Source organism: Acanthochromis polyacanthus, chromosome 7 (genome assembly GCF_021347895.1).
Source record: "Acanthochromis polyacanthus isolate Apoly-LR-REF ecotype Palm Island chromosome 7, KAUST_Apoly_ChrSc, whole genome shotgun sequence".
Lineage (NCBI taxonomy): Eukaryota > Metazoa > Chordata > Actinopteri > Pomacentridae > Acanthochromis > Acanthochromis polyacanthus.
In genome coordinates, this window is record NC_067119.1 from 914,261 (window position 1) to 925,533 (window position 11,273).

Below are 11,273 nucleotides of genomic sequence, written 5' to 3' on the forward strand. Positions count from 1 at the left end.
CACAACCTGGGCAACACTTTTTATCACCAATAATATTTATGAACCATTTTGTCTGTTTAATACCAGAAACCTTGAAGAGAATGTCCACAGAAATCTCCTACAAACTGAAAACATCTTCAGACGTCTTATTTAGTCAAGAGTTACAACGATTATTGGATTATTATTAAATCAGTTCTAACCATTGATCAGTTTGACTACGCTTTAATCAAAACTCTAAATTCTGTGAATATTTTCTGGTTTCTTTCCTCTGTTAAAGAAAGACAGGTAGCAGTAAAACTGACAGTACTCTGAGTATAATGTGAACTGTGTGTAAATAATGTAGCTGGAATCTGCTCTCTGGATCTTTAATTTATTTTTTCCTACAGATCAGTGACATCATCACCTGTAGGCCAAAGACAGTCGATCAAATAAAACCAATTGAAAGGTGAATTGATTATCAATCAATCATCCATGAAATATCTTTGAATAGAGAAGAGATTTGTTTTCTGAAATGATCATTTTGTTAGTATTTGTTCTAGTTTCGTAACTATGAGTTCAGCAGGCCCTGGTATTGATTATTGATCAGTATCTGATGCAGTCAGTAAATAAACTGCAGATTCTTTTTGATAGTAAACCACAGAAACCTGGTGTCAGCCTGCCCAGGTTTATAGAGGACCTTAGAGTGTGAACCTCCAGCTAGCAGCTCATTTATTCAGCTTCTTCTGTACAGTATATTCTATTTGGATATTCAGGAGACATTTATTTAAAAGAATATTTTAGGGTTGAAACCTCTGAAATAATTCAGCTCGTGTTTAAACTGCGTTAGATCCAGAAATAAAACGTGAAATCAGCTGAACACAGTTTTTATAAAGGAAGTAATAAAAAGAAGAAATTCAGAGTTTAGACCTGAACTCTGATTGGATGTTTAGTGTCAGGTGACCTTCTGACACAGTGACACCTGTCTGTTACCTGTCTGTACATCCATGTCTTCTGGTTTCTTTGCTCTGTGACAGCAAACTGAATATCTTTGGACAAAAGCAGACATCTGAAGAAACACTGATCTACTTTCTTTACTATTTTATTGTAGAGACCAAACAGCTGATCGATTCATCCAGAAAACAATAATTATCAGTTGTAGCTCCAGAATGAACCTTCATCAAACCAAACTGCTTTTGAAGAAGTTGTGATTTCCATCCAGACAGAGAACATCATAGAATGAAGTGTCAGGAAAGCGTGCGCTCACATGTACTGATAAATGTTTCTGCAGACTTATTACATGATGGAACTGATGTTCAACCAGAGAAAGACTTCAGATTACTGGAACAAAGCTGGATGTGAAGCTCTGCTTGATGCACAGTCAAGAAGAGCTTCAGGACTGATCAGAGAAATGATTTAATGAAAAAAGAATTGTGGAAAAGAAGGCAGCTGGAATCTAGTTTAGGGACCAGAATGTGAAGAACAAAGCAGCAGAGACTGGACCTACATGTAACCAAACACGGTTATTAAACTACCAGCATCTACTAATCTGGGAACAGGATAACAACTACTAACAACATCACAGTATTCACACAGTAAGACAACCTGAAAAACCAAACCTGAAAGTGGTGCTTTCAGGTTTGGTCCTTCTGCATGTCATTAACTCAGGAGGGGTTTGGAACAACCTTCATCAGGGAGGACTGATCTCCAGATGTCCCTGCAGACTTCCACATATTTCTAGTTGTTCATGTAAATGTGAACCAGTTTTATCTTGTAGCTTCATTTACAGGTGAGTTCTTCAGGTAGAAACACAATCAAAACAAGACTAAACACACAATATGAACATTAAACGTCGTTAGACCTCTAACCTGATACATAAACATGTTAGAACTAATAACTGAAGAGAAGAGCTCTGCTCAACGGATCACAGGTTACTGACATCAGTGCTGAGTTTTTATTCCTGATAGAATGTTTGTCTTTCAGTTGTCCAGTGGTCTGGGTTTGGTGTGGGCTCTGTGCTTCAGGACAAGTCTCCAAGACTCTGTGCGTTCTGCTGAGTCCCTTTCTACTTTTAAGAGACAATTGAAGACTCAGTTGTTCACCTAGGCACTTAATCTGACTCCACCTTAGGGGTAGAAGAAGTCAGGTGGTCCAAAACCCACACTGTAACAAGTTTCTGTAGTTTTTACAGTAATATTACTGTAAAATGACCAAATATCTACTGTAGAACCTGTTTACAGTCAGTTGCTGTAGATCTGCAATGCATCATGGGTAAAATTCACTGAGAGGCTAGATTTACAGTGAATAATTTTTTACTGTAAATCACATTATAGTAAATTTGAGCGGGAATTTTCAGCAGCACATTTTGCATCAACAAACATTTTCTTCATCATCATGAGAAGGAGGAGGACCATCTTAAGATTCTCCTGAACTTTAACAGATGTCGTTTTCTGGACCTCGCTCATCAAGATTCTACTTTTTTTGTCCGTGACTCCAGCAGGGAACTCACTTCATTATTTTGTAATTTTACGTTAAATTGAAGCAGTTTGGTCCGGTAACGGCCGGTGTGTCCAACAGTAACTGAGAGAAGAAAAGAGACGCTCTCCTCAGCTAGTCAGAGGACTGGACTTTAGCTGACTACTTGCTGATGAAATGTTGATAGAGTTTGGTTTTTACATTTGTTCATTTTTAGAAGTTAGCCAATGTAATGTTACCGGATGAACGTTAAATTTAAACCGTGGACGTTAGAGCGCGCGTGTCTCGCTCTGTGTGTGTGTTAGCTCCGTCAGTCTGTGTGTGTGTGTGTGTGTGTGTGTGTGTGTGTGTGTGTGTGTGTGTGTGTGTGTGTGTGTGTGTGTGTGTGTGTGTGTGTGTGTGTGTGTGTTAGCTCCGTCAGTTAGTGTGCGAGCTAGATGTGTTAGCTTCGTCCGTTAGCTCCGTCTGTTTGGTAAATTTTATCTCTCGTTTTTCTGCTGTTCGCTGCTGAGACGAATCTGATGACCAAAGCAGGCCAGACAAACAACACATTGAAAGGTAAGACTCTGACCCACTTACAAAATGTAACTGCTTCTATTTTCCCAGCAGAATTTTCTGGTAAAGCTGCTCTTTTGACAGAGAAAGACTTAGTGGACCAAATCTGCTGGCTGTATCACACTGACATGGGCAGTAAACAGCACTATATGGGTCACTTTAACCATGTTTTTCTTCTTTACTTGTTTAATGTATGATGCGTTTTGTGTTTAAAGATTTCTGTCAGGATAAATCCAGAGCAGATAAGTGTGCCTCCAAGGTTCAAGCAGACGTTACTGGTACTGGTCAGATGGTGCTATGAGAAAATGGGTCCCTTGGTCCACATGTGGAATCATTCAGCTGGGACAGAACAGCTAATACCAGGTGAGGCTTAAATCCAGTTTTTCTGTGTACTGGTGTACTGTTATACTGTGCTACTGCTGTTTTATGCAGTGTTATAGTGGTAGAAACATGCTGTGGTATTTCTAATGAAAGTACTATTAACTTGTGTATATGAAGAGTTCATTTGCAAAAACTCCGTTTTCAGAAAACTCATTTTTTTTATTGTTTACTTGAGATAATAACACTAATAATTTATTTTTTCTCTATTTTGTCGTGTGTTTTTCTACTGAGTCAAATCCACTCAACTTCAGTTTGATTGATTTTATCTCAAGTAAACAATAAAAAAAGTTTTCTGAAAATTTATCAAAACAGAGTTACCTGTTTTTCCAAATGAACTCTTCATGTATATTTAATACGTGTTTTATGCAGTTGTTTGTTATACTGTGTTGTTTTTGTTTTCTGGAGTGCCATCAAAGTTTCGTTGCAGAAATGCAACGACAATAAATATCCAATATCCATATCAGCTACAATTCCATAGACTCATCTCACCTATAAATTTCTGCATCAGTAGTGAAATAATTGTCGTTCTTCTACTGCACAGATGTCGACTGTAGCCCAGGAAGAGGATTCCATCCCAGAAACAAATCTCCAATTCAGGATGAGGAATGTACTTCAACAGCAAGTCCAGGATTAATAAAGTAAGTTGTGGATGTTCTGTTGTTGAAATTCTGCAATTCAGCATTTCCATGTTTTTGTACATTTCTACTTTAAACCAAGTGATGAACTGTTTCCAGTGCTTGGATTTCACAGTTTTATTTGTGAAAACTATTTTATACACATATACAGTGCCTTGTGAAAGTATTCGGCCCCCTTCAACTTTTCAACCTTTCGCCACATTTCAGGCTTCAAACATAAAGATATAAAATTTTAATTTTTTGTCAAGAATCAACAACAATTGGGACACAATCGTGAAGTGAAACGAAATTTATTGGATATTTTAAACTTTTTTAACAAATAAAAACCTGAAAAGTGGGGTGTGCAATATTATTGGGCCCCTTTACTTTCAGTGCAGCAAACTCACTCCAGAAGTTCAGTGAGGATCTCTGAATGATCCAATGTTGTCCTAAATGACTGATGATGATAAATAGAATCCACCTGTGTGTAATCAAGTCTCCATATAAATGCACCTGCTCTGTGATAGTCTCAGGGTTCTGTTTAAAGTGCAGAGAGCATCATGAAGACCAAGGAACACACCAGGCAGGTCCCAGATACTGTTGTGGAGAAGTTTAAAGCCGGATTTGGATACAAAAAGATTTCCCAAGCTTTAAACATCTCAAGGAGCACTGTGCAAGCAATCATATTGAAATGGAAGGAGTATCAGACCACTGCAAATCTACCAAGACCCGGCCGTCCCTCTAAACTTTCACCTCCAACAAGGAGAAGACTGATCAGAGATGCAGCCAAGAGGTCCATGATCACTCTGGATGAACTGCAGAGATCTACAGCTGAGGTGGGAGAGTCTGTCCATAGGACAACAATCAGTCGTACACTGCACAAATCTGGCCTTTATGGAAGAGTGGCAAGAAGAAAGCCATTTCTCAAAGATATCCATAAAAAGTCTGGTTTGAAGTTTGCCACAAGCCACCTGGGAGACACAGCAAACATGTGGAAGAAGGTGCTCTGGTCAGATGAAACCAAAATCCAACTTTTTGGCCACAATGCAAAACCATATGTTTGGTATAAAAGCAACACAGCTCATCACCCTGAACACACCATCCCCACTGTCAAACATGGTGGTGGCAGCCTCATGGTTTGGGCCTGCTTTTCTTCAGCAGGGACAGGGAAGATGGTTAAAATTGATGGGAAGATGAATGGAGCCAAATACAGGAGCATTCTGGAAGAAAACCTGTTGGAGTCTGCAAAAGACCTGAGACTGGGACGGAGATTTATCTTCCAACAGGACAATGATCCAGAACATAAAGCCAAATCTACAATGGAATGGTTCACAAATAAACGTATCCAGGTGTTAGAATGGCCAAGTCAAAGTCCAGACCTGAATCCAATCCAGAATCTGTGGGCAGAGCTGAAGACTGCTGTTCACAAACGCTCTCCATCCAACCTCACTGAGCTCCAGCTGTTTTGCAGGAAGAATGGGCAAGAATTTCAGTCTCTGGATGTGCAAAACTGATAGAGACATACCCCAAGAGACTTGCAGCTGTAATTGCAGCAAAAGGTGGCGCTACAAAGTATTAATGCAAGGGGGCCGAATAATATTGGACGCCCCACTTTTCAGGTTTTTATTTGTTAAAAAAGTTTAAAATATCCAATAAATTTCGTTCCACTTCACGATTGTGTCCCAATTGTTGTTGATTCTTGACAAAAAATTAAAATTTTATATCTTTATGTTTGAAGCCTGAAATGTGGCAAAAGGTTGAAAAGTTCAAGGGGGCCGAATACTTTCACAAGGAACTGTATGTGTATAGAGAGAGATATCGACTCTGTATGGCAGCTCTCTCTATAAAGATGTTTCTGTGAATATTTTTGAACTGAATCAACTTTACTAGGACGACTTTGTCCGCTAGTCAGCAAATGAAAAGCAATATTAGACTTGCTCACATGACATTGTTTCACACTCCTTTGTTTCCTCATAGTGTCACCAGACGTTCAGTCAGTTTATCTCCTCAAACAATAAATCATTTATTAAAATATGGATGGAAGGCTAAACATAATTCCAGGAAATGCACTTTACATTGTCTGTATAACTTAAAGTGGAAGGATTTGTATGTTCATAAATGTAGTGTTGTTGTTTACAAAATGAAAAATGCAAAGTTAAAGGTATGTATCTGTATATATATGAAAGTGTGTGTGTCTGTGAGAAATGTTTAAGCTGAATGAGATGAGAAAATAAATGACATTTTTGTTTATTTTACAGTATGTAATATGTTAATTAATTTACTGTATAAAAACAGTCCAGTAAAGCTTATTACAGTAATCTCATGTTTGCTGTGACAATAAATGCAGTACCCTGTTACTGTGATTGCATTTACAGTAAGTTAATTATTACTGTAAATAACAGGTACTGTGATTAAGTTTACAGTCAGCTTACTGTAAAACAAACTAGAGCAGTTTACTGCCAATTGCTGCTGGTAAGTTACTGTACATTTTACAGTAAGCTTTTTACAGTGTAGCACTTATTTAGCACTGACAAAGTTGAAAAAAAGGTGGGGGGGGGGTTAGCAATTCTTCTGCAACTTGATGGCAACACCTTTGACCAATCGCACTTGAAGCACTTTTTGCACTGCCTACAGGTTTTTCCTTATGTCTGAATTCTTGCTTGTGTTGTACGTCGCTTTGGACAAAAGCGTCTGATAATGAAACTGTAGAATTGTAGAAGTCAGCTGCCAGGAGGAACCGGGCTTTTCTGGATGTGGCTGACCAAGGATCTGAGCTCCACTTCCTGCAGGGTCACGCTGGTCATGGTGGTTCTGATGGTGGTTCTGGAGGTGAGGTAGTGGGCAGATGTCCTGAATGAGCTGATTACTGCAGCAAACAGCAGGGAGACACCTGAGACCTTCAGGAAGACCCAGAGGGAACCAAAGGGAACCAGAGGGACAAGGAAGAGACAGAGACAGGAAGGAGAGGAGCAGGGATCATAACACATTGTCATTTTGTCTGACTTTTGTCCTTTTGTGTCTCCTTTTTGTCATTTTGTGTCTTGTTTAGTCATTCAATGCGTCTTTGGGTGAGTTTTATCTCTTTCTGTCCACTCAGTGTCTGTTTTTTTGGTGTTTTGTGTCCGATTTGTGTCATTTTGTCGTGTTTTTTTGTCATGCAGTGTTTTATTTGTGTTGTTTTTGTCTTTTTTCTGTCACTTTCTTTTGTTTTGTGCCCTTTTTTGTTTTGTTGGTCTTATTCATTTTGAGTCTCATTTGGGTCGTTTTCTTTTCTCATCCAGATGTTTTTCTGTCTCCTTGTTTCCTCTCTGCTCTGCTCGTCATCTGTAGAAGATGTTCCTCCATGCTGGATGGATCTCCAACAACCTGCTCCTCTGTTCTCTGTTTCTGCTGCATTTATTTATTCATCCCTGAGGTTGGATTTTGCTCTCAGTCTGACACAGGCGTGAACTAACCGTGACGTCACCCGTTGGTTTCAACGCCGAGAAAATGAAGCCCGGATTTTGCTACTTCCTGGTCGCCGTTTTGGATTTTTTGGAGCCAGTGACGTAAAAAGCGTCATCAAACAGACTGGACCGGAGAGCAACTAGGGGCAGGATTGGCTGAGGACTCTCTTATCCCGCCCACGTTTTACCGCAGAGGCTTCTGTTGCTGTCTATCAAGTATAGCCACGCCCCCTGGCTCCGCCAACTTTAACGATTTATTTAAAATTCAGTATTGATTTATTTTAAGATCGGCCACCTGATCTCTCATTTTGACCATGAAAACTAACGGGAAAAAATCCTGAGCTGTAGAACATCAGTCTATCAAATTTTATTTTTTCCAAAAATGAATTGGGGTCTATGGAGAAAAAGCTTTTTGAGCCAACCCTAGCGGACGGCGTGATATTGCAAGTTTTTGACACTTCCGGGTTGGCTTCAATTCTGGAGCCAGATGCTACGTCCATCTTTATATACAGTCTATGGTCTGACACTGTTTTGCTGCAGTACCAACGTACGCCACCAGGAGGAGCAACAATGTGGTTCTAACTGTAATATCTGCATCTGGAGGAACAGGTGGTTGAAACAAACCAACAGTCAGAGCAGAAGGTGAAGTTCTGGCTGCAGATGAATCCCATTCAAAGATCAAACTGACGGTGAGGAAGCAGCGTCGACACGAAGCAGCTTCACTCCGTCAGTTCTGCATTAAAGGTTGCAACAGAAGGCAGGAAACACTTCATGACACAGTCAACGTCTCTGCATCACACTGATACCACAGAGGGAGGAGGAGGTGCTGCAGGGCGCCACTTCACAGGAGGAGGCCCAAGCAGGAGGACGTCCAGCAGAAGCTCCAAGCTGCATGAAAACTAAGAACAGAGGAGGAAAGACGTCGAGGGGAACAGAGGAGGACAAAAGTTTAGAAAGACGAAGTGAGACAGGAGACGAGTGGACGAAGGTGGAGCACCAGGAGGAGCAGAAGAACCAGAGGAGAGGAGGAGCTGTGGCGTCGCCATGGAGGAGGACATCAGGAAGCAGGGGATGCTCTACCTGCAGCAGCAGAGGTTTGGAAAGGTACCAGCAGCGCTAACACCAAGGCTAACAGTGCTAACACCACTGCTGACAGGGCTAACACAACAGGAATATCAAACAACACAAAACTAACAACACTGCTAACAATTCTAACACAACAGGAATGTCAAACAACACAAAACTAACAACACTGCTAACAATGCTAACACAACAGGAATGTCATGTTTGACATTCCTGTTGTGTTAGCATTGTTAGCAGTGTGTTGTTACACAACAGCAACCCTGACACACAATGCTAACACCACTGCTAAGAGCACTAACACAACAGGAATGTCTGGCACACAAGGCTAACAGTGCTAACCCATCCAAAATGTCTATGTAACCAAAGGTACCTTGACACACAACGCGAACAGTGCTGCTGACAAAGCTAATGCTAATACAACAAGGATGATTGCATAATATAACATCATAGCAGAAACAGCAAACCTTACACAGAATGCTAACAATGCTAGAACTAATACAGTGGGGATGGCTGTGTAACTCAGCAAAAACCCTGACACACTATGTTATCATGCTGCTAACATTGCTAATGCTAACACAGCAACAATGTTGGCAAGAAGTAACGGTGCGACAGCAAGCCTTACATGCAATACTAACAGCACTGCTAACAATGCTAATGCTAACATAACATGGATGTCTACCTAATGTAGCCGGACAACAGGAACAGCAAAGCTTACACACAATGCTAACAGCACTGCTAACCATGCTCATGCTAACCCAACATGACTTTGTGAGCCTGAAGGACTTCAGAGAACGTTCCTCCTTCATCCGTTCATCAGAGCTTCAGGAGCAACCTGAGCTTCAATGTCTCCAAACCTCCGGCCTTCTGATCGGTGGTTAAACCGCTGAACTACCGAGACGTGATTAGAGCTGCTGAATGGACTGCTGTTCTCAGTGTGTGTGTGTGTGTGTGTGTGTGTGTGTGTGTGTATGTGTGTGTTGTGTGTGTGTAGAAGTGGAAGCGTGTGTGGTGTGTCCTGTACAGAGAAAGTTCCTGTTCCATCTCCAGACTGGAGTTCTTTGAGTGTAAAGATGGAGGGAACGTGGAGAAGAACGACAAAAGTCTCCGTAAGCAGCAGGAACACAAGAAGGTACCACACTCTGCTGGGTTCTACTGGGTTCTAACATGTTCTACTGTGTTCTTCTCGACTCTACTGGCTTGTACTGTAATCTACTTTGTTCTACTGGCCTCTGTTGTGTTCTACTGTGTTCTACTTGGTTGTATGTTCCACGATCCAAAGTGTTCTACTTGGCCTCTACTGTGTTCGTCTGTGCTGTTCTTCTGTGAGCTATGTCGTTCCACTGGACTCTGTGCATTCCACTGTGTTCTACTGCACTCTATTGGGTTCTGCAAGGTTCTACTATGTTCTACTAGACTCTGTTGTGCTCTACTAAACTGTCCCCTCCGCTCTACTGCGTTCCACTTCCTGTACTACTTCCTTCACACTTTAGTCCGGTTGACTCGGCTTCACTAACTCAGCTCTGTTGCCGTGGCGACGCTGCGGTGTGTCTCCTAGGTGATCCGTCTGTCCGACTGTATCCGGGTGTCGGAGGTGGAGATGGACGGCTGTCCCAGAGACACCGGACCCTTCCTGGTGGAGACCACCGACAAGATCTACGTGTTTGCCGCCGACCGGAACCAGCTGGACGAGTGGACGCACAAACTGTGTGAGATCGCGTTTCCTGTAGGTACACAACAGAACATACAACATAACACAACATAACACAGTGCAATACACAACATAACACAGCGTAACACACAACGTAGCACATGACGTAACACAACGGAACACAAAGATCTTGAGTTTTCCGCCACAGACGACAGAAACCGACGTGTCGTTTGATGTCAGAATGTGTTTCTGACGACGTTGTTGATGTTTTGTGATGTCAGATTCGTCAAACCTTTTATCTCCTGGTGGCGCTGCGATTGTACAGAGAATCAGTGATGGTCCTGGTCCTGTCTGAGCTCAGGTGTGTTGTTAAACCTGTAGACGACTGTATTCACCTGAACATGTACCGGAGAAGAGGAACAGGAGGTGTTTGGTTCTCAGAAATGTGTCGACATCTGTGTTTGGTCATCGTGGTCTCTGGTTAACTGAAGCCGGTAGTCATGGAAATGGCTTTGGTGTGGGTTAATGATGCTTCGAGAACACGGAACTTTAAACTGACCGAACGTGAGAAACAGTCCCGAGGTGATAAACTATATGATGGGAAACGCAATCAGCCAATCAGACGGCAGCAGTCAGACTGATGCTCAAGGTCACAAATATCAAAAATACAGTCATCACAAGCAAATCCCAAATATGTTGTCAAACAGAGTGCAGTAATGACACAACACAACCACAAAGTGACACAAAACAACCACAGAAAGACACAACACAACTACAAAGAGACACAAAACAACCACAAAGAGACACAAAACGGACACAACACAACCACAAAGAGACACAAAACAACCACAAAGAGACACAAAACAACCACAGAAAGACACAACACAACCACAAAGAGACACAAAACGGACACAACACAACCACAAAGAGACACAAAACAACCACAAAGAGACACAAAACAACCACAAAGAGACACAAAACGGCCACAAAGAGACACATAACAACCACAAAGAGACACAAAACGGACACAAAACAACCACAAAGAGACACAAAACGGCCACAAAGAGACACAAAACAACCACAAAGAGACACAAAATGGCCACAAAGAGACACAAA

General features: G+C 41.5%; 1 protein-coding gene across 3 annotated transcripts in view; it reads left to right on the forward strand.

The window, feature by feature from the left end:
- The first annotated feature begins 222 nt into the window (after positions 1 to 222).
- The window catches only part of dok2 (docking protein 2), a 27,879-nt gene continuing 16,828 nt past the window's right edge, over positions 223 to 11,273 (forward strand). The window contains exons 1-7 of one of the 3 annotated variants that reach the window (XM_051950930.1): positions 223 to 2,988; positions 3,201 to 3,348; positions 3,908 to 4,004; positions 7,030 to 7,048; positions 7,311 to 8,530; positions 9,501 to 9,638; positions 10,065 to 10,232. In XM_051950930.1, coding sequence (XP_051806890.1) covers positions 8,471 to 8,530; positions 9,501 to 9,638; positions 10,065 to 10,232 — 366 coding nt within the window. In that variant the 5' untranslated portion in view covers positions 223 to 2,988; positions 3,201 to 3,348; positions 3,908 to 4,004; positions 7,030 to 7,048; positions 7,311 to 8,470. Of the gene's footprint in view, positions 2,989 to 3,200; positions 3,349 to 3,907; positions 4,005 to 5,727; positions 8,531 to 9,500; positions 9,639 to 10,064; positions 10,233 to 11,273 lie in introns of those variants that run through there. The other 2 variants (XM_051950929.1, XM_051950931.1) reach the window with 2 other exon arrangements.